The following is a 24208-nucleotide window of genomic DNA, read 5'->3' on the forward strand; positions in this document are numbered from 1 at the left end:
CTGGTGTAAATGATTGATTTGTTACACAAGTCAGTAAATCAATGATTCAATGATCAATATTCCCCTCCCTGGGCATTTACTTCTTCATCCATTTAAGGTGAGAGCTCTTTCAGCTCCAAGAACAAGGTTAATCTCTGATTCCTTTCCATGTGTTTTTCTTTTTTCCGAAGATTATGATCAGGACAAAATTTTTGTTTTTTTAAGCTTATTTTTAATTGCAGGATAATTGCTTTACAATGTTTTGTTGTTTTTTTCAGTACAACAACATGAATTGGCCATCAGTATACATATATCCCCTCCCTCTTGAACCTCCCTCCCACCCCACCCACCCCCAGATTTTTCTATAAAGGACCAGCTAGTAAAAATTTTCAATTTTGAGCCATATGGTCTCTGTAACAATTACTCAGCTAGGCTGTTGTAGGGTGAAAGTGGTCACAGATAGTAGGTAAACGAATGGGCACAGCTGTGTTCCAATAAAACATTTTTAATATTAGCTTGGTACAAAGGTAATTGTGGTTTCAGACCATGAATTTTAAATCATTATAACTTGGCTCAAACATATCTTTATTAATCAAAATAAGAGCCATTACAAGCAACATATTTTTGCCAACGAGAAATAAGTTTGTTTATCCCTGTAGTATAAAAATGTATACTTCAAGATTCAACTAACTCTTGGAAAGCATTTTATGCATCCTGCTAGTTGTGGAAGCATTTTCCCTGCAAAAAGTTGTTGAAATGCTTGAAAAAGTGGTAGTCGGTTGGTGAGGGGTGAGGTGCATTTGGTGGATCAGGAAAACTTTGTAACCCAATTCACTCAACTTTTGAAGTGCTGGTTGCGTGATGTGAAATTGGGTGTTTTCATGGAGAGGAATCGGCCCTTCTGTTGACCAGTGCTGGTTGCAGGTATTTCACTTTTCAGTGTATCTCATCTATTTGCTAAGCATATTTCTCAAATGTAATGGTTTCGCCAGAATTCAGAAAGCTGTAGTGGATCAGATAGGCAGCAGACCACCAAGCAGTGATCATGACCTTTTTTGGTGCAAGTTTGGCTTTGGGAAGTGCTTGGGAGCTTCTTCTCAGTCCAACCACTGAGGTGGCTGTTGCCTGTTGTCATATAAAATCCACTTTTTATTGCACATCACAGTCTGATTGAGAAATGGTTCACTGCTGTTGCATAGAATAAGACACTTCAAAATGACGATTTTTTGGATTTGCAGTCAGCTCTTAAGGCACCCACTTATCGAGCTTTTTCACCTTTCCAGTTTGCTTCAAATGCCAAACAACCATAGAATGGTCCACGTTGAGTTCTTTGGCAACTTCTCATATGGTTGTAGGAGGATCAGCTTTGACAATGACTGTCAGTTGTCACTGTCAGCTTTTGATGGCTGGCCACTGTGCTCCTCATCTTCAAGGCTCTCATCTCCTTTGCAAAACTTCTTGAACCACTGCTGCACTGTATGTTTGTTAGCAGTTCCTGGGCTAAATGTGTTGTTGATGTTGTGAGTTGTCTCTGCTGCTTTATGACCCATTTTGAACTCCAATAAGAAAATCGCTTGAATTTGCTTTTTGTCTAACATTGTTTCCGTAGTCTAAAACATAAAATAAACAGGAAGTAATAAATCATTAGCAAAAAAAAAAAAAACCCACACACATTAAAATGATGTATAATATAACCACATTTATTAAGAATGTATTCTAATATCAAACAGCAAATTTCAGCAATGCAAAACCACAATTACTTTTGCACTATTAGATAGTTAGAATAGGGAAAAGGAGTCCAGAATGACAGTGGCTAATAGATAAGGAAGAGAAAAGCCCGGGAAAATAGAACAAAGGAAGGTCCGAGGACCAGAGTGAGGACCTCAGGTAAAACAAACACTCCTGGCTGGCCCAATTTACATAGGACAGGCCCAGGGAGAGAAAAACATATAAAAAGAGGAGGCAAAGCTAGCTCGCTCTCTCTCTCTCTCTCTCTCTCTCTCCCCCCGCCACGTGCTGGGGCGCTCTTCTCTTCGGCTCTTTGGATCGACATGCCCGCACGCCTCGAAGATGGATTTTCCTGCTATCTTCTAAATAAAATAGAGCTGTAACACTGAGCTGTAACACTGATTTGTCTAAGAGCTATAACATGGTCCATTCGAGACCTGAGAGCTATAACATGGTCTGTCTAAGACCCAAGAGCTGTGACACGCCAAGGGGGCTTTAATGTCCATCACTCCAAATCTTTGTTGTGATAAGACAAAAACCGAGGAACATACACTCGCCTGACAGCACCAAGCTAATAGACACTGAACCCTGAATTTCATATAATGTTCATGTGTCCAGATATGTTCTTCTTTTTTTCTATGTAAAAGTAAAATCTATTCTTATTCATGGATTCCAACAACGCAGGCAGGTTTGGCCCATGGGTCATAGTTGGTCGACCCTGCTGGAGATTCAAGAGCAAACATATCTTCCAGGAAGTTTCTTGAGTGCCTTAAACAGAAAGTTCAGATTGAGGATGCTGTTCCTCCTTGGAGTGTACACACTGATCACCATGTCTGCCACACTGGCTTTCATAGACATATAACCAACCTAAGAAGGCTCCCATGTCAAATCCTTCATAACCCGGATCAATATGTCACCAGTGTGTCCTATTTTGGTGGGTTCTTTCTTGTCACATAACACAGACACCACGCTCCTCTTTACAGTCAATGTTTGAGCTTCTCCCTTTGCCTGAGTGCCTGGCACTCTTCTCTGTGACCGGCCAGGTTGTACCCCTCCCGTAAATGGCAGCCTCTGCTGAGGAACCTCCCCCCAAACTAGTCTGGTCTCTGTCTTCCCTGAACTCCAACCACCGTATGGCTTGGGACGTCAACATTCCCACCTGAGAGGTCAGTCTGCCCAGGTTCAAGTTCCTGTTACTCTGCGGCCTTGAGCAAGTTCCTAACAGCATCTAAAGGATGCTAATAGCTCACCTCTGTAGACTTAAACAAATAGTCACAACCTAAAAGTTGCATTATGTTTCATTCGGTGGGAATTTTTAGGACTTCAGGCCCAGGAGGCAGCGTCTCAAGTAGCCCTGAGAGAACTGCTCTGAGGAGGCGAGCAAGGGGAGCCAAATTATATAGAAGTTTTGCAAAGGAGGGCAGGTAGTCTGATTGTCAAAAGATTACTGTGAATCAAAGAAAACCAGACATCCCAAGTTAAGGAATGTGTTGCTTTTCTATGTATGGGAAGATGTAAGAATCTGGGTCACTGAAATCATTCCTTTGATACGTACCTCAGCTATCTGGGGCCAGTCTCCTGTGTTTCCACATCCTGAGTTCCTCAGGGCTCACCGCCAGGAGTGGCTGCAGGCTGATGGCTGCTAGATGGCAGGTATTCTTTCCTTCCTGAGTTCCCTCAGGGCTCATCTGCTCACCATCCATGGTAGCTACAACTGCTGATGACTTTGACATCGTTTGTTTACTGATCTGGCAGGAAGTATTCCATTCTACACCTCCTAGGGTTGCTGTGAGTTAATTGAGATGATTTGTATAAAATGCTTACACCAGAATAGTATGAAAACATTAATAAATGCCAGCTACAGTTACACTCCTATGTTGTTTGACATTTTTCCAGGAGGCTGTATTTCTCTGTTATGTATATGATTTTTGAAAGACCAAAAGTACCCTTTTGGGTCTAAAACAAAAGTACAAAAATACTGTTGGTAATTTTTTCATAGAAACTTGTAATTGGCATGTGGCACTGTTGACTTAAAAAAATATTCACAACCTAAAGACAGTTGTTTTATTCAGTGGGAATTTTTAGGACATCAAGCCCAGGAGACAACATCTCAAGTAACCCTGAGAGCTTTGAGGAGGTGAGGGGATGAGCCAGGTTATCAAGAGATTTTGAAACAAAGGGGCAGGTAGTCTGAACATGAAAAAATTATATTGTTAATTAAGAAAACCAGATATCTCAAATCAAGGAACTGAGCGCTTTTCTTTGTACAGGAAGATGCTAGACTCACTGAAATTATTTCTTTGATATGCACCTCAGCTCTCTGGGCCGGTGTCCTTTGTTTTCACATCCTGAGCTTCCTTTCCTCAGGGCTTACCCTGGGGAGTGGCTGTAGTCTGATGGTTGCTGATATTCTTTTCCTTCCTGAGTTTCCTTAGGGCTCACCAGCTCACATTGGCAGGCTGCAATCACTGATGACGATGACATCCTTGTTTACTGATATGGCAGGAAATATTCCATTTCTCAGCACAGACCCCAAGAGTTCAGCTCAATGAGTTTTTCAGTATTAGTACATTTTCTGAATCAAAGCAGAGAACATCTGGAAAACCCCTGAGGGAGAGAAGAGTAATTCATGCTTGAGGGAGGTGACATTCTTTTAGGAACAGTGTCATCTCCCAAATAAGGGTCTGATTACAATCAAGGAAGAAGCCAGTTAACATGCAGACCATAAATGTGCCACAAGGAGAAAACAGGCCTTCAGTGACTGTCCTAGAGGCCTCCATTTGATGGATGTGTCCCCTGAGCCTGTGTGGCAGGCACCTCGCTTGTCCTTGGTCCCCAGCTTACGTGATGCTGAGAGAGGGCTGAGACCACGGTTTCCCTGGAGAGGTCTCAACACTTATTCTCCCCCAGGGACAGCATTTAAACTCATTAATCCAAGATTGCCAAACAGACACACACATTCATCATCTCAGTGCCATTAGGTTGGAGGAAATTGAAATAGCACAGAAAGTGAGACTCATTCTTTGACGCAGGAATGTTGGCTGAGAATTTTTAGGAGTGTCTGAGCAAGCCTAGTGGCTCACTACCTTACCCAAGGCAGAGGGGTGGACAGAAGTAACTTTTCCTCTGTACCTGCTATAGATGTGCTGAGCACAGGGCTGCCTGCTCTACACCCATAAGCTGATTTCATTCTTCATGGAAGAATGAAAGATAAAGGTAAGACTCCTCTTCCACAATGAGCACTGACACCCCGAGCAGTGGAAGGGCTCGCACGAGTCATGTAGCTGGTCAACGGGGGAGTTGACCCCGGTCTGGCTGGGTCTAAAGCGTGTTATCACCTCTACGTGCTGGAAGAACAGGGCTCCCTGGATCTTGTGTCAACTTAAAAAATAGAAAACTTTTTAAAATTTAAAAATAGAAATTAAAAAAAAATAGAAATTGAGTTATATTTTATTTGGTGGGAATTTTTAGGACTTCAGGCCTGGGAGGCAGCATCTCCAGTGACCATGGAAGAACTGTTCTGAGAAGGTGAGGGAGGAGTCAGGTTATATAGAAGTTTGCAGCAAGGGGCAGGTAGTCTGAACATCGAAAGATTATTAATTAAGGAAAGTCAGATATCTCATTAAGGAATTTAACACTTTTCTAAGCATGGGAAGATACAAGAGTCTGGGCTTGCTAAAAATCATTCCTTTCACATGTGTCAGGTGAGTGCACAGAAAAAGAGAGCTCTTTTTTAATATAAATAAATATTTTAATAAAATATTTTATTTAATAATTAAAATAATCAAATATTTAAAATTAAAATAATTAAAATAAAAATATTTTATTTAATAAATGAAATATTTTAATAGATAAAAACATGCACCTCAGCTATCTGGGGCCAGCAACCTGTCTTCTAAGATCCTCCTCCCCCAGTTCCTCAGTGCTCACATAGCGTTCACCGTGGCAGCAGCTCAATAGCTGTCAGATTGCAGGTATTCTTCTCCTTCCTGAATTCTCTTAGGGCTCACTGGCTCACACCACGGGGCTACCATTGCTGGTGACCGTGGCACCCTTGTTTACTGATGTGGCAGGAGATACTCTGTTTCACACTTGAAGCCCCCAATCCTCTATGTGAGGAATCAGAAGTATGGGGAGATGAATGGTTTGCCCAGAGTCATTATGGTTTAATAATATATCTGGTGTTGGTGGTGGTGTTGTGCAGTTGCTAAGTCGTGTCTGACTCTTTGCAGCCCCATGAACCGCAGCACGCCAGTCTTCCCTGTCCTCACTATCTCCTGGGGTTTGCTCACACTCATGTCCATTGAGTCGGTGATGCCATCCAACCATCTCATCCTCTGTCACCCCCTTTTCCTCCTGCCTTCAATCTTTCCCAGCATCAGGGTCTTTTCCAGTGAGTCAGTTCTTTGCATCAGGTAGCCAAAGTTTTGGAGCTTCAGCTTCAGCATCGGTCCTTCCAATGAATATTCAGGGTTGATTTCCTTTAGGACTAACCAGTTTGATCTCCTTGCTGTCCAAGGGACTCTGAAGAGTCTTCTTCAGTACCACAGATCAAAAGCATCAATTCTTCAGCGCTTGGCCTTATTTACGGTCCAGTTCTCACATCCGTACATGACTACTGGAAAAACCATAGTTTTGACTATACAGACCTTTGTCGGCAAAGTGATGTTTATGCTTTTTAATATGCTGTCTAGGTTTGTCATAGCTTTTCTTCCAAGGAACAAACGTCTTTTAATTTCATGGTGGCAGTTGCCATCCACAGTGATTTTGGAACCCAAGAAAATAGAAAGTCTGTCACTGTTTCCATTGTTTCCCCATCTATTTGCCATGAAGCAATGAGACTAGATGCCTTGATCTTAGTTTTTTGAATGTTGAGTTTCAAGCCAGCGTTTTCACTCTCCTTACCTTTATCAAGAGGTCCTTTAATTCCTCTTCCATATCTTGGTCTTTGCCACCAGTTCCTGACAGAGCTCCTGAAATTCTAGTTACTTCCTGAGTGACAGGGATGCTGGGAGCATCTTTTGGGGAGCATTTGTTCCTTGACACAAGAGCTTCATAGGCCCTGGGAATTTCCTGAGTAATGAGTGTTGTTTCGCATGCTAATGAGATGTCTCAGTAGCTTTGGGTTGGGAGCTGGTCCATAGAAAGACCAAGGCTTGCTTAGAAGCTTGTAACTTGCGGCACAATCCCTGAATTCTCTGGGGAGATTGTGGAGCCTGATCTCCACAATCATTGATCATTAATAATTGATCATGCCTATATGATGAAGCCTCATAAAACCTCTTGTGATGTTTAAAGGGCTTCCAGGTTGGTGAACACATGGAGTTGATGGGAGAAGGGCCCACCCTGGGGAGGGCCTGGAAACTCCCACACTCTTCACCATACCTTCATCTGGCTGTTCATCCGTACCTTTTAAAATATCATTTCTAATAAGCTAGCAAATGTACATGCATGTAATTCTGAGTTTTGAACGGTTCTGGCAAATTATCGAACCTGGGGAAGGGGATCATGGGAGCCCCCAGTTCACAGCCAGTTGGTCAGAAGTAGAAGTGGTCCCAAATTGCAATTGGCCTCTGAGTCTGATGGGACTGAGCCCTTGACTTGTGAGGTCTGTGCTCACTCCAGGTAGTGAGTATCAGAATTGAGTTCAATGACGGCACACCCGGTTGGTGTCCACCAAGAGTTGGAGAATTGCTTTGTGTGAGAAAATCCATGCATTTGGAGTTGCAAGTGTAGCGTGTATAAAAAACCAGTTTCCCTTTAGTCGTGGAGGAGGTTAATGGTAGGGCTCCACATCCCAGGTGTTATTTCTTCTTACCCATCCCAAGGTGTGCACTGCATCCACAACTTGCAGAGTGTTGTGTTAGCTGCTCACTCACGTCCGACTCTTTGTGATCCCATGGACTGTGGCCTGCCAGGCTTCTCTGTCCATGGGATTCTCCAGGGAAGAATAGTGAAACGGATAGCCTTCTCCAGGGGATCTTCCTGACGCAGGGATCGAACCCAGGTCTCCCATATGGTAGGCAGATTCTTTACCATCTGAGCCACTACGGAAGCCCCAGGAAGAAGCCAAGTAAATACTCCCTTAAAAAGTCAACCCTTTCCTCTGTCAGTCTGCCTCTGCCTTCACATCTTGGTCTCTGCTGGGTTTCCATTAGGCTCCAGACCATGTCATTTGCAGAGAGATTTTGTAAAGCAGCAGCACTATTATTCTGACAGAGCCTATTCACCTCTCCACGCCCAGAGCTGGTAAAATGACCAATTTTCTCCATTGTCCCAGCATGAAAGGTTGAGATGCATGATGACAGGGGCTGACTTTCTTTTCCTTCCTCCATCAATCAGGTTCTCAGAAATGACATCTCTGTCTCTCTAGAACGAGCGGAGTTCCATTTCCAGGGTTCAGCACTATTCTGGCAGAGAATTGGACTAATGGGGCTTATTCGAAGTTCCAGCCAAGCTTCAAAAGTGCTTTGCATGAACTGGTTGAATGTTTTTTGAATAATATTATTTGATGACATTGGACAATCAACATGATGTAATGCCCACAATGAGCAGGGTATATGCATGTTTATTTTGGTCCTATTTTAATTAAAAATGCACATGTCCACATATATGCATTGGTGATGGTGTCTTCAGCTACAAGTAATCAGAACATCTGATTAATAGTGTCTTGAATTAATTAGGTGTTGGCGGGGTGGCTCAAGGATGTCATCAAGGATCCGTCTCTTTCCTTGATTCCCCTGTGCTACCCTCACCACAGTGGCTATAGCAGCTTCAGGAGAATGAGGGGTTAGCACTCAAGACTCACATTGTTTTAGGAAGAGGGACCCCTTCTAGGGCCAGAAAGTGGGTCTTGTCTGACGCTTGGAAATGAATTGTGTGAGGAGACACTGCTGTGCTTTGTCACTCAGTCATGCCCAACTCTTTGCGACCCCATGGACTGTAGCGTGCCAGGCTCCTCAGCCCATGGGATTCTCCAGGCAAGAATACTGGAGTGGGTTGCCATGCCCTCCTCCAGGGGATCTTCCCAACCCAGAGATCAAACCCAGGTGTCCCACATTGCAGTCAGATTCTTTACCGTCTGAGCCACCAGGAAAGACTTCATTGGGAAGGGGCGCCCAGGCAGAAAGCAGCAGGGTGAGGGAACCCAGGAGAACTCCTCTGCCACGTGGCTCACAGTCTTGGGTTTTATGGTGATGGAGTTAGCTTCTGGGTTGTCTCTGAAACTGACTCGGGGTCCTTGCTGGTGGTGCACGCACTGTTCACCCAAGTTGGATTCCAGAGAGGAGGATTCTGGGAAGTTGGTAGGACATATGGACTGGTGTCTCCGCTTTCCTTTTGACCTTTCCCAAATGCTTCAGGTTGGTGGTAGCTTGTCAGTTCTGCACTCCTTACCAGGACTCCCTGTTGTTAAGATAACTCATGCAAGTGGCTACTATCATATATGGAACCCAATTCGCCTGCATTGGCTGGCAGATTCTTTACCACTGAGTCACCAGAGAAGAACCACCTCAGGTATCTATTTTATACATAGCATCAATAGTGTATGTTTCAATTTTAATCTTCCAGTTCATCCCACCCCTCCCTGTTTGGTATCCATACATTTGTTCTCTATGTCTGTGTCTGTTTCTGCTTTGAAATGAGGTCGTGCTTAGTCACTTCAGTTGTGTCTGACTCTCTGCAACCCTACGGACCATGGCCTGCCAGGCTCCTCTGTCCATGGGATTCTCCAGGCAAGAATACTGGAGTGGGTTGCCATTTCCTCTCCTTCATGGGGTTCTGATGCATGTCTGCCTGTGCGAGCTTCCCAAGAATTTCACCTTGTTTGTAAAGGTGTTGGGGATTTGGATGGACTCAGGAGGACTCAAAACTAGGCTAAGTGCAGGTTCGAGATGGATAAAGGGTGAAGGGCACCCCCCAGGGCAAATCCCCCAGACCTGGGTTACGTGAAGGCAAAAGACTGGCGTGAAGTCCACCGCAGCACTCAGGGTGGAACAGTGGCCTCTGTGCATGTGGACCAAGGTTATGTGTAATTTTAGTTTCCTTATTTGTCCTTGTTTGTATTTTTCAAAATTTCTACAGTGATCAGGAATCTGCCCAGCAACCAGATAAGAATTCTATTAAAAAATTATTTTCCTCTTATTTTTTTTCCACTTTATTTTTTAATTGAAGAATACTTGCTTAACAGAATTTTGTTGTTTTCTGTCAAACATCAACAAAAATTTTATTTAAAATTTAAAAAATTTTTATAGAGAGGAATATAATCAAAATAGGTTTGTTTTTTAAGAAGTTTGAAGATGTGGGCTCCATTTGTCAAATAACTGCTTGTCCAGCATCATTTTCTCTTTCTTTTCCCTCCTGCCTCTTTCTGATAGCTATTAATAGTGATAGATACCATTTACTGAGCATTGTACTATGTACGGCCCAGGCACATGCTCAGTGCCTGACCTGCATAGTAATCCTGGACAGCTGTACTATTATAATTCGGATTTCAAAGATGAGGAAAGTGAGAAAAACCTCTGGCACTCGGCCCCTTTGAGCTAGAGATGGCTGGTGCCAACGCTGTCGCTTCTAACATTGTTGCTGCTAATGGCTAAGTCATGTCCGACTATTTTGTGACCCCATGTACTATAGGTTCCTTTGTCCATGGGACAAGGAATACTGAATACAAGGAATGCAAGAATACTGAAGCAGATGGCTAACAAACACATGAAAAGATGCTCAGCATCACTCATTATTAGAGAAATGCAAATCAAAGCCACAATGAGATATTACCTACCTGACGCCGGTCAGAATGGCCATCATCAAAAAGTCTACAACAGTAAATGCTGGAGAGGGTGTGGAGAAAGGGAACGCTCTTGCATTGTTGGTGGGAATGTAAATTGATACAGCTATGGAAGATGGATGGAGATTCCTTAAAAAACTAGGAATAAAACCACAATATGACCCAGCAATCCCACTTCTAGGCATATACCCTGAGGAAATCAGGGTTGAAAAAAGACACTTGTATCCCATTGTTCATTGCAGCACTATTTACAATAGCTAGAACATGGAAGCAACCTAGATGCCCATCTACAGATGAATGAATAAAGAAGTTGTGGTACGTATACACAATGGACTATTACTCAGCCATAAAAGGAATGCATATGAGTCAGTTCTGATGAGGTGAATGAACCTAGAACCTATTATACAGAGTGAAGTGAGTCAGAAAGAGAAAGATAAATATCACATAATACATAAATATGTATCACACATATATGGAATCTAGAAAAATGGTACTGAAGAATTTACTTACAGGGCAGCAGTGGAGAAACAGACATAGAGAATAGACTTATGGACATGGGAAGAGGGGAAGAGAGGGTGAGATGTATGGGAAGAGTAACATGGAAACTTACATCACCGTATGTAAAATAGATAGCCAACAGGAATTTGCTGTATGGCTCAGGAAACTCAAAACAGGGGCTGTGTATCAACCTAGAGGGGTGAGATGGGGAGGGAGATGGGAGGGAGGTTCAAGAGGGAGGAGATATATGTATACCTATGGCTGATTCATGTTGAGGTTTGACAGAAAACAAAATTCTGTAAAGCAATTATTCTTCAATTAAAAAAAAAAAAAAGAATACTGGAGCAGATTTTCTTTTCCTTCTCTAGGGGATCTTCCTGATCAAATCTGCATCTCCTACAATAGCAGGCGGGTTCTTTCTTATGGCTGAGCCACCAGGGAAACCCTGCTTTCTCAACGTCACGATTGGCATTTTGAACCAGATAATTCTCTACTGAGGCAGCGGGATGTTTCACGACATCCCTGGATTCTATACTCACTAGATGTCAGTAGCCGTCTCCACGCACATCCAGTGATAACAGCAAATAAGTCTCCAGACATTGCCAGATGCCCCTAGAGACCAAAATCGTCCCCATTAAGAACCATTGATATATACAATGGCATATTGCTTAGTTATAAAAAGGAACGCATTTGAGTCAGTTCTAATGAGGTGGATGAACCTGGAGCTTATTATACAGAGATCAGAAAGAGAAAGACAAATACTGTATATGAACGCATATGTGTGGAATTTAGAAAGATGGTACCAATAATCCTTTGTACAGGGCAGCAAAGGAGACACAGATGTAAAGGACAGACTTTTGGACTCAGTGGGAGAAGGCAAGGGTGGGGTGATTTGAGAGAATAGCATTGAAATGTGTGTATTACCGTATGTAAAATAGATGACCAGTGCGAGTTCAATGCAGGAAGCCCAGCATGCAGAGCCGGTGCTCTGGAACAATCCAGAGGGATGGGGTGGGGAAGGAGGTGGGAGGGGGTTCAGGATGGGGGGGACACATGTAATCCTGTGGCAAATTCATGTTGATGTATGGCAAAAACCATCACAATTTAGTAAAGTGATTATCCTCCAATTAAGATAAATTAATCAAACAAAAATCTGATCAGACCACATTCAGACTCCAAAGGCCAAAAAACAAAGTCATACCTGGGCTTATTGCCACAGACAAGGAACAGAGAATTGTCATCAGCAGCCACTGTCAGATGGCTATGCTGCCCACGCCCCTTCTTAATAGACAGTAAACACCTGTGAACTGTTCCCCTTAAAAAAAAATAAATCACTGATTTAGCCCGATCTTCACGCTCCATGTAAAGAAGGATTCTGGAACACCTCTGGTTGGAACATTGCGGATAGGAACCCAGGGAAACAGCTTGTACCTTCTGGCGAAGCCCCCATGCTCATTCGTGGCAGCTGCCACCTACTAGGACATTCCAGGGCAGGATTTGACAGTCGCTTGGAGTGCCTCTGGCAACAGGAGCAGGAGATGAAGGCTAAAGTGAGACATTCCTGCCACTTGTCCTGAAAGCTGGGATGGTGGGTTACTTGGGCCGGTCTTGGCCAGTGAAGGGCAGGGGGCCCCCAAGCTGGTCTGAGGATGGCGCTTCTGAATGGAGATCAAGTTCTTGATGAAGATACCCCAGAAGGAAGCAGAAAGATCAGTGAACTTGGACAAGTCGATCTCTACTTCTGGTCCCACCTACGCTTGCTGTGTAGACTCAGATGAACACTTTGAGAACATGCTTCTCTCTATCTCTTCCTGGGACAGAAGGTTGATGTGGCCAAACCAGTCCACTCCATCCGTCCACCTGCTTCACTCTTCTTTGGAGCATCTGATGTTTTATTGTATTTGTGTTTCCCCAGATTAAATTTCAGTAATGAAGGCAGGAGAGGCTGGTACATCCCTGAAGCCTGTGACAGTGGCGAACACAGTAAATGCTCAATAAAGACATGCAGAATGAAGGCACACAACACACCCAATGGGGAAGCTACTTGAAAATATGGCTTGGGTCATAGACATGTCATATCCTTTGGATTCAGTGGTTCTACTTCTGAGAATCAGTAGCTCCCACCCCAAATAATCCAACATGAAAGAAAAGCCTTAGGTTAATCCTACAGTGGCTACAATACAAGCAACCTGGAAAAAAATCTAAGTAATCAAGATTAAGGGCATAATTAAAACCACCCTGATAAACCTACTTGGTAGAATTCCAGGTAGCCATTACAAACATCGTTTACAGTAAGATGAGCTAATGTTGCAATACACAGACATGAAACTAGACTACATAATGCAAAATTGTGTGTACAACCCAATTGCTGAGGTTATAGGCATGATCTTCTTTTTACACTATTGCTGGGAATATCATGCAGAGTCCCTTTAGAGGACAATTGGGAAATTCCTATCAAAATGCAAGGGTTCATGTCACTTAACCCTCCAACCTCATTTCTAGAAATTAATTTGCTAGGAATTCCTTTATTTCTAGTGATCTATGCTAGAATATATCTGGAAATAAGTCTAATGTCTATGAATGAGGGACAATGGTTAAATAAATTACTGTTTATCAATATATCAGAATGCTATACAGTCATTAAAAATGAGGAGATATGCATGTCCTGACACAGTAATATGCTCAAGACAAAAAAAGCTAATTGTAAAATGCTTTTGTACATGAACGATGTTGTATTTGGTAATAGAAGAGTAAACATTTTTTTTTAATCTAGAGGAATAGATAAGAAATCCTTGACGATGGTTTTCTCCAAAGGATAGGGGAAGATTTTCTGTCTGTGCTGTTAATGTCTGTGATGTTTAAAAGCTTTTCACATAGCTGAAAAAGGAAAACACTGACCCCATGACATGAAGTCGCTCACGTAAGCCAACAAAAACCAGGTCCGCGAAGACTGGAAGGAACTCTATCAAGGTGTTATTAACTATGCTCATTCCTGAGTCATGGGAGAACGGGCAGTTTTTGTCTTGTTATTTTTGATGGAAAACTTCTAAAGAGCCTGTGTGATCTTTACAGAGGACAGAGCCCTCCCTCCAGTCCTCTTTGCTTGAAGCTGGGGTGGTGTTCAGGATGTAGAATGTTCTGTCGATGTAACCTGTGGTCCTACGGTGTCCTCTCTCCCCAGGATGGATGACATCCAACTCTGCAACGACATCATGGACTTGAAGCAGGAGCTGCAGAACTTGGTCGCCATCCCAGGTAACCATGGGGACCCCACCTCCGCCAGACAGCTGCTCAGAGTCCCTGTCTGGAAGGTCCTAGCGCAGCCTCATTCCTGCAACTCAGTGCTCCCGATCATGTGGCTCAACCAACTCCACATGAGGCAGACCTCGTTCAAGTCCTAATTCTGCCCACCTCCTTGACCTCGGGCAAGTCATGTTACCTCTCTGAGACTCAGTCTCTCCTCCTCTGAAAATGGGGTAGGAATAGTAATAGTACCTAATTCATTGGGTATAAATCTCATCATGATGAATGAAACAATGCAAACCACGTGCTTAGCTTGATGGCTGGTCCAAAGAGTCCAGCAAATATTAGCAATGATTACTCTTATTATCCTGTTTGGGAATAGGTAGAGCATGGTGGTTACAAGCTCTGATTTTGGAGTCAAACCTACATCTGTCACTTATTAATCATGTGTCCTTGAGCAAGTTATTTCACTACAACGCAGTTTCTTCATCTCTAATCTGGGACAATCATACTGTGTCAGGATTGTTGTGAGATTGACAAAGGGGATAAAACATGCAAAGTGCTTAGCAGGCATCCAAGGTGGCTCAGTGGTAAAGAATCTGCCTGCCAAGCAGGAGACCTGGGTTCAATCCATGGGTCAGGAAGATCCCCTGGAGAAGGAAATGGCAACCCAATATTCTTGCCTAGAAAATCCCACTGACAGAGGATCTAGCAGGCTACAGTCCATGGGGTCTCAAAGAGTCAGACATGACTTAGCGACTAAACAACAACAACAACATCCTATTTAAGTGCTTAACAAATTAACACTATTGTTATTGGGCTTCCTAGATGGCACTTGTGGTAAAGAACCCACCTGCCAATGCAGAAGACCCGAGAGACGCAGGTTCAATTCCTGGGTCGGGAAGGTCCCCTGGAGGAGGGCACAGCCACCCACTCAAGTATTTTTGCCTGGAGAATCCCATGAACAGAGGAACCTGGCAGTCTGCAGTCCATAGGGTTGCACAAGATTTGGACACAACTGAAGCAGTTTAGCACACACGTATTATTATTGTTATCATTAACCTGAGCTTCCTGGTGGCTCAGACGGTAAACAATCTGCCTGCAGTGTGAGAGACCTGGGTTCAATGCTGAGTTGAGAAGATCCCCTGGAGGAGGGCATGGCAACCCCACTCCATTCTTGCCTAGAGAATCCCCATGGATAAAGGGGCCTGGTGGGCTACAATCCCTGGGGTCACAAAGAGTTGGACAGTACTGAGTGACTAAGCACAGCACAGCATGTCATTAACCTAACACATCCTTCTCATCCTTCAGGTCATAGCTTCTTTGACCCATTTCCCAAAGAACACCTTCCTTGCTCATCCAAGCTGGGTTAGATGCCTCTGGGGGCACTTACACTTCTCAACATAGAGACAATCCCCAACTTACAGTTTGATTTAACAATTTTTGGATTTTATAATGCTGTAAAGTCTCTAAAAATGTCTCCAGATGTTGCCAGATATCCCCTGGCCAGGGAGGTGGGCATTTGCCCCCCGAGAAACACTTTAAAATCCAGAGATTTGGATTTGAAGCCAGGATTGCCAGCTAAATGACCTTCACTGAGCACCGTGATTTCCTGAGCCTTAAATTCTTTGTCTGCAAAATGAAACATACCATGAGGCATGCACACGGTTGTTGCGGATATGCCCTGAGATGACGCAAAATAGCAAACATACTTTATTCTAAGAGGAGTGTGTGCAATGATTATGGAATCTTCTGGCATCATTACTTTAATGAGCAACTACTAGTTGCTTTAATGAGTAACTACTAAGGCTTCCCTGGTGGCTCAGATGGTAAAGAATCTGCCTACAGTGAGAGATCCCCTGGAGAAGGGAAAGGCAACCCACTCCAGTACTCTTGCCTGGAGAATCCCATGGACAGAGGAGCCTGGTGGGCTGCAGTCCATGGGGTCACAGAGTCGGACGTGACTGAATGACTGCCACTTTTACTAGATGCCAGGCACTGTGCAGGCCCTGAGAGGACACCAGTGAGTAGCCAGCCCTCATTGAAAGGGGGTGACGGGACTTCCTTGGTGGTTCAGGGATTAAGACTCCTGGCATCCAATGCAGGGGTTGTGAGTTTGATCTCTGGTTAGAGAACTAAGATCCCACATGCTGTGTGGCACGGCCCCCCAGAATAAATAAAGATAATAAATAAATAGAATTTAAGAAAAGGGGAAGTGACAGGTCTGGCTGTGGGGCTTCTTCTTGAGGCAATTAAAATGTTCTAAAATAGGTTGTTATGATGACATGGAGTCCAGGTTCACTCTACTTGCCGCATGATAGGCCAGTAAATCCGAGACAAGGTGTTAAGACAGGGAAGGGACTTTATTTGGGAGCCGGCTGACAGAGAAGATGGCAGGCTAGCGTCTCAAATTAACCATCATGTGGGGCCTGGATGTCAGGTTCTTTTATGGATCAGAGATGGGGGGAGGTGAGGAAACAAAAACACCATTTAATTCCTGCAACTATCTCCTAGAATGGCAAACCTCAGGCAGGGTGGGGTGTGTTAATTTCTTTCTTTCTGCCATCTACAGGTGGACAGGGTTATTTTAGTTTAACAGTTCGGCAGAGGCAGCAGAGTTCCCTGAGGCAAGCCATTATGTATGCTGATAATAAAAAAAAGCAGCAAACAAGATTTAAAGAGATAGGAACAGATTCAGCAGGGAGTCATAATTAACCCCTCCTGGTTACTTCAAAACAATAGAACTTTAGGACCAGGATCCTGCTGCTGGGGGCTGGAGAAGAGAAGCCCTCTTTGCCTCTTCCAGCTTTTGATGGTTCTCATCAATCCTTGTTCCTCGGCTTGTAGCTGCCTTATCCCAGTCTCTGCCTCTGTTGTGGGCTTCCTCTCTTTGTGTATCTCTGTGTCATCTCCTCTTTTAAAAAAAAATTTTTATATTTATTTTGGCTGCACCAGGTCTTCATTGTAGCACACGGGACCTTCCATCTTTGTGGTGGTGTGTGGGACCTAGTTCCCCAACCAGGGATAGAACCTGGGCCCCCTGCACTGGGAGGGCAGAGTCTTAGCCACTGGCCCACCAGGAAAGTCCCCATCTCCTCTTCTGATAAGAACACTAATTATTGGATTAAGGGCTCATCCGAATGAGTATGACCTCATCTTAACTAATTACATCCACAAAAACCCTATTCCCAAGTAGGGTATTTCCAAATAAAATTAGGGGTGGCCAAAAGGAGAAGAGGGCTTCAGAGGATGAGACGGCTGGACAGCATCACTGATGCAATGGGCATGAACGTGGGCAAACTTTGGGAGATGATGAGGGACAGAGAGGCCTGGCATGCTGCAGTCCATGGGGTTGCAAAGAATCAGATACGACTGGGCAACGGAACAGCAACAGGAGTACTATTTATCCTAATATGGGCAGAAAGCTCAGCCCAACCTCACAAGGGTTCAGAACCAGAATCAGGAAAGCCGTGGAGTATTTTTGGCCCCTGCTGTCTCTCACTGTCCATTTTGGAGCTCGTTCCATGTCTTCCCTCTAGCACATGAGCCAAGCAAGGCCACTGTTAGCAAACCACACATGGGTCCCACTTGCCCCTGTGCAGTAAAGCCAGCCTGCTGCCACCTGGTGGTGGGGAAGGAAAGTGTAGCATTTATTGCAGGGACAAGCAAGACGTCCAGGACAGCTAGTGCTCAGAATACCAGAGCTCCTCAATGGGTTTCAGCAAAGCATTCTTGAAGCCCAGGTGAGGGAGGGGCATCCCAGGGTCTGTAATCGGCTTGTGCACAATTCTCTGATTGGGTGATGGTGAGGTCACTGGGCAGTGTCCCAGGGGTTAACACTGTCAATCTTTAGGCTTCAGGAGGCCTGGGGGCTATGGGCTTATGTCCATCAAGTAGTTAACATGTCCCATTTGGTGGCGAGGGTGGAGGGGTTAGCCTCTGTAAAACAACTCAGGAAATGTGCATCAGATACTATTATCTAGGTGATTTCAGATAGGAGCTGAAGCAGAGGATATTGGTGGGGGATGGTGGTGTCTGTCCCAAGAAGGCCCCAGAGGGTCCCTGCTCGGTTACAACTTCATCTCCCTTCCATGATTTTCCCACCCAAAAGCCCGACTCTATATCCCAATTTTCAGCTTCCCAGGAGTCTGTGATGGGCCCAGCATGGGTTGATGTCTCTCTCTTGAGTGGAAGAATTCCCAGAGCCCACTCTTAGCTCAGCAGGACACATGGGTGGCACTGGGGCAAAGGAGACACCAGGGTGTGACCAGCCAAGGCCTCCCCAGGCCAGAGGGGCTTCACCGGGGGCCATGGCAGCCTCTGGAGCATGGGTGGGAAGTGGGTGGAAGTTGGGAGTCTTTGGTGGACACAATACCTAGGCTGTATCACTAACTAGGACTGGGATTAGGGTGAGAAGAAAAAGGCACTCAGCTGAAACATGAGAAATTCAGCAATCATATTTTCATGCAATATTTAGAATACCAAAATTCACTCAAAAAAAGTTTAAATAAACATGAGATCAGTACTGACACTCAATAGGCAGAAACCAGGAATGCTAAACCGGCATGGAGGGGACAGTCCCCGCTGAAGGACGTGTTCTGCTTAAAATGCCATTGGCGGTCCTGCAGAGAAACACAGAAGGTCAATGGGTCACTTAGCAACAGAGCCCAGGTCCTCCCCCCACCCCCACTGATTCTCCTAGGAAACCGCATCTTCCCAATCACTTCCCTGAAGAAATGCAGATATTAAAGTTCCCTTTCCGCTCCTGCCTTGCCATTCACCTCTCCCCACTGTGTCCTCTGACTCCTTGTTGTTGAGAGCATTTCTGCATATTCCCTGCACCAGTGCCAGGTTTCTAGATGGACTTAGGTGGGTTTAGGAGGAAACAACCCAATGCTCCCAGCAATATAGCAATAAAAATAATAAGAGAGGACTGAAAGGCCAAGAAAATCATGCTTCTCCTGCCAGGGTCAGAAAACAATTCAGCAGACTATGATGAGACAAAGTCGCTCAATCATATCTGACTCTTTGTGACCCCATGGACTGTAGCCCGCCCGGTTCCTCGGACCAAGGGATTCTCCAGGCAAGAATACTGGAGTGGGTTGCCATTTCCTCCCCTAGGGAATCTCTGGACCCAGAGATCGAACTGCATTTCAGGCAGATTCTTTGCTGTCTGAGCTACCAGGCAGGTGGCGCTAGTGGTAAAGAACCCGCCTGCCAATGCAGGAGACCTAAGAGACTCTAGTTCGATTCCTGGGTTGGGAAGATCCCCTGGAGAAGGAAATAGCATCCCACTCCAGTATTCTTGCCTGGAGAATCCTATGGACAGAGGAGCCTGGCAGGCTACATGAAGTGACTTCACACACGCGTGATGAGAGAGAACACCTGGGGCCCTCCACATCCTCAGGGCTGACAAGCTAAGACGTCTCACCCACCTCCCCTGCCACCACCAGCCCCTCTGGGCTGGGGATGCTTAGACTTGGCTGTAGAGGCCATGGTACCCTCCTCTTGGACATAAAAATAGTGTCTCAGAAAAAAAAAAAAAAACAGAATAAAAATGGTGTCTCCCTCATAGAGTTGTTGGAAAGAATTCAACTAGTAATTCTCAACCATCAACCAGGGTGATCTGCCCCACAGAGGACATTGGTCTTGTCAGGAGACCCAGTTGGTGGTCACCGCTAGGAGATGGGGCTGCTCCTGGCATCTAGTGGACAGAGGTCAGGGGTGCTGCTCAACATTCTACAGTGCTCCAGACAGCCCCCACGACAGAGAATGGTCCAGCCTCAAATGTCAGTAGTGCCAAGGTTGAGAAACCCAGATTAAATGAAAATATAATACATGGTAAAAGCACTTACTGTTGCCTGCTTCTTATGTCATGAGACTTGCTTTTCCTTCAGTAAGTATTTATTTCTTTTGTACCTGGCTTGGTAAATGTGTAATGTAGAGAGGCTTTAATCATGGAGAAGCAAAAGTGATGATGTAAAATAAGAGCCTATGATAATAATAGCTGACTGTTCATGAACCCTAACTGTGTACCAGGCAGTGAGCCTCTCTTAAAACTTGCAACAACTTTATGACTGTCTCTGTTCAGAGACCGGATGCTCAGAGAGATTGAGGATTGTGTGCCTAGAGTCACACAGCTAAGAAGAGGAGGAGCTGGGGCATCAAGCCAGGATTGTGATCCTATGGCGAGGTCTCCCAGTTGTGATAAAGTCTACCGACCACCTTAGTCTACAGTTAGGAGGCCACGGCATGGTCCAGGGAGAGATGATGGTGGCCTGGGCTAAGGAGGTGTGCTGGAGGAATGAGAAGCGAGTTGGAGGGTCACATCAGCAAGCCCATGGAGATACTAGGAATCAGATGTGTGATGCCAACAGGGGATAAAGTTGGCAAGTAGGTGGGTGATGCTGGGAAACAGAAGTAGTAGTAGATAGGTGACTGGCACAAAAGTACCAGTAAATAGGTGAGTGGTGCCTGGAAGCAGATGGGTGATGCTTGTAGGCAGGTGAGTGATACAGCAGGTAAATGGGTGATGCCTACAGGTAGGTGGGTGGAGCCTGCAGGTAGGTAGTTGGGGCTTAAGGCAGGTAGGTAGTACCTGGAGGCAGGTGAGAGATGCTGGCCAGAAGTGTACGTCATACACACAAGCAGGTGAACAGCACTGGCTGGTGGTATGGAGACCTGGGTCAGTATCTGGTTTGCAAGCTGGGATAGACCCCTTTGAATAGGTAGCCTGTCCTGTGAGTTTATGGAGGGGCTGAGGGCCCTGAGCAGAGGGCTGCATCTGAGTATCTGGGGAGACTGGGAGATGCCTGAACTGGCAAGAGATAGTGGGGATGAATAGCTTGAGGAGGGAGGTTTGTGAGTTCCTGGGGACTCTACTCATAGCCACGTGATGCTGGTGTAAGATCTGGGCCCTGGCAGAGGACAGGGGAGTATTGGAAGGCTGCTGCTGGTAACTTGGAAAGGACAGTGACATCACTCCTTGAGTCCAGGGACGCTGTGGTTAATCCAACTGCAGAGGGCAAGGAGGCTCTATGATGCTGACGAGTGATTTGCAGAATCAGACTTCGGGACCCACTACCATCGTCAGCACAGCGATGAGCAGGAATACAGGGGCTGCTAGATCCCAATTCCTTGCTCCCCTCTGATTAGTGAAAGAAACTGATTTTCTCTCTAACCTAAATATTATATTCTCCTTGTCTCTGGTTCTACCTCCAGGTCTAGAGGAAATAGTCAGTGACAGTTTGAACTGGCAGAGGGACAAGCTGCCCCTTGAGTTTTATCTTCTGAAGGGGTCTGAGCAGAGGGAGCCAATGCAGGGTTAAGTTTCTGCCCTCCTGGTTGTCTCAGTCTTCATGTCCAGCCTTCGTTGTTTTGTCTCTGCTATGATGCTCTAGCCCCTTTAGAACAGGTTGGGAAAGCGTGGGTGCTTTTCGTCTGATGGGTTGGGTAAGCCTCACTACAGAGTAGTCACCTCCTGCACCCCGCCTGTGCCCTTCTCCCCTCAGCCTTCTTCGGGACCCCGTTGCAGCATCAATATCATTTAGTAAGCATCCACCACGGGCCAGCTCTGTACCAAGTCATTTACTAAGATCCCCGCACTCTTGCATTCAAGCCTTACTGTGTATTTTACAGAGGAGGAAACAAGCTTGAACCAATCCAGTTGCCTTTCCAGGTTTATCCAGCAAGTTAAATGGTCGAGCCAGGATTCCAACCCTGGCCCCTCAGACTCAGTTACACTCAAACTGTCTCTGCTAATGTGTTCTTCTTCCCAGAAAAAGAAAAAACTAAGTTGCAGAAGCAGAGAGAAGATGAGCTCATCCAGAAGATCCACAAACTGGTGCAGAAGAGAGACTTCCTGGTGGACGACGCCGAGGTTGAGCGGTTAAGGTAAGTGGGCAGTATGTCCCCTGGGAAGGGCTGGGGCTGTTAGAATGCAGCTCAGCTTCCTTCCAAAGCCCGTCATCTGCTCCCAGACTCACAGCATTGCAACCGATGTGTCCTGGCCAAATACTTCCCAAACACTAGATCCAGATGAATCCTTCTGGCCCAAGGCCCCATGGCCTATTCAAGAGAAATTTAAATCCAACTTCAAAAAGTTTTGCAAATGCTTGTGGATCTTAAGTGAATGTCATCTGAGAAGGTGACCAGGGAGGAATTACATCACAGAGCACATGGAAGAGCTTCCTACACCTTCTTTTTACTGAGCTTTCTCCCAACTCGTCAAGGCACCTTTTCCAGAAACTTCTATCCTTTTCTACAGAAACTCCACCCTCTGTCCTAACTTGCTTCCTCACCCACCCTCCACACTTCCCAGCTCTGTTCTCTCCCTTCCTGTCTCCTGGGGGCCTCTGATGCCCCTCCCTAGTCTTCGGGGTCTCCTATTTGCAGATGCCCCTGCCCCGTTGATCTGGTCAACCATGGGCCCTGGGGCCGCAGTGCTCCTGAAGTCTCTGCAGGGGACCAGAGGGCACGAGAGATGCCAGTGTTGATTCTTGAATTTTTTTGTGCTAGAGCAAAATCTTGAGAGTCATCCACAGGGCAGAGGCTCAACGGGCCTCTTCCAAACCAGAAGACAACTTCCCTTTAATTCTCTGTGACCTCCCGAGTCCTCCAAGACTGCTAGGATGCACTGTGCCCAGCTCAGCCAGGCTCGGACCATTGGCTTTGCTTCTGGTGACCCTTGGGAGAGCTGAGGTGGCTTGCCTTCTGAGACCTGCCACATACTTTGTCTAGGGTAACTTAAAGGTGCAGGATTAGGAGAGGGATTGCCCTGCTCACTAAATGTCTGGTAGGGAGGCTGGGTCCTCTAACGCCCCTGCCTCTGCCTTAGGGTCTCATACCAGCGGGCGTGGGCATTTACTCCATCACTGATATGTGTTTCTGCTTCAGACTAGATTCATCAAACAACACACACCCACCACTGTACACACAGAACAACATGTGCCCACCACCCACACACAAAACATCACACACATGTTCCACCCACATGTAACGCACATGTACCATCCACACGTAACACGTGCACCAGTCACACCCAGTACACATCAGCATGTATGCACCACCCACATATAACACACAGCAACATACACGCACCATCCATAAGTCTGATACGTGATCCCACACTCTTGCCTCATTTTATCAGTTCCTTGATGCTCTCCTGGCTTACTGTTCTTTCCTGTCTTTACACATCTGTCTTCACAGGGAGCAAGAAGAAGATAAGGAAATGGCCGATTTTCTGAGAATCAAGTTAAAACCTCTAGACAAAGTAACCAAATCTTCAGCCAGTGAGTGCATACACTATTCCTTCTCCTCCCGCATCCAAGAGAAAAGGAAATTTTAAATGAGGTCTGGAAGCCAAGGGGACACAACAAAAATGCTTTCTAGAGATCAAAGTTGAGCACAGGATGGCAGCAGGCAGGGCCAGCTTCACGGGTGAGGAAGCCCAGGGCCCCACTCCTAGAAGGGCACTGTGCTTGCTTGCATGTCCTGCTATTGCTGTCTTGGAAGTCTTAAGAATTTTCCAACAAAAGGCCCCGCCTTTTCGTTTTGCACTGAGTCCTGCAAACTGTGTAGCTAGTGCTGGGAGCTAGTCCTTGCTCATATGATTTGGTACAGTTCATAGAAGGAGTTGGGTGGCCACTGAGGCAAGAAGGTGGGAACTAAGGCTCAGGAAGCTCTGGCCTCTGTTGGAGTTGGAATCGCTGGAGGAACAAAGGCAGAAGTTTGCTTCTCACAATACCAGCCTCACAAGATACTCAAAGCAAAAAGGGTTCTGGGTGAAATAAGTTTGGGAAATGCTGTGCCCTTGACCACTGTTTGTAGGCTTCCAATACCCATGAGCATATTAAAGTGATAACCAGTCCTGCTGGGTAGGAACTGCCTTCTCCTTGTTGGCCCAGTGAGGCCACTTTGAGTAATAAGAAATGGGTGCCCAATTCAAACTGGCCCTAGCAATAAAAGGTGATTTGC

At 45.4% G+C, this 24208-nt stretch overlaps 1 protein-coding gene across 2 annotated transcripts in view; it reads left to right on the top strand.

Moving 5' to 3' along the window:
* The window catches only part of BMERB1 (bMERB domain containing 1), a 145073-nt gene that overhangs the window by 117793 nt on the left and 3072 nt on the right, over positions 1-24208 (top strand). For both annotated transcript variants that reach the window (XM_070779707.1, XM_019987341.2), the window contains exons 3-5: positions 14172-14245; positions 22012-22126; positions 23441-23523. In XM_070779707.1, coding sequence (XP_070635808.1) covers positions 14172-14245; positions 22012-22126; positions 23441-23523 — 272 coding nt within the window. The remainder of the gene's footprint in view (positions 1-14171; positions 14246-22011; positions 22127-23440; positions 23524-24208) is intronic.

Source organism: Bos indicus, chromosome 25, assembly GCF_029378745.1.
Source record: "Bos indicus isolate NIAB-ARS_2022 breed Sahiwal x Tharparkar chromosome 25, NIAB-ARS_B.indTharparkar_mat_pri_1.0, whole genome shotgun sequence".
In the NCBI taxonomy this organism is placed as follows: Eukaryota; Metazoa; Chordata; class Mammalia; order Artiodactyla; family Bovidae; genus Bos; species Bos indicus.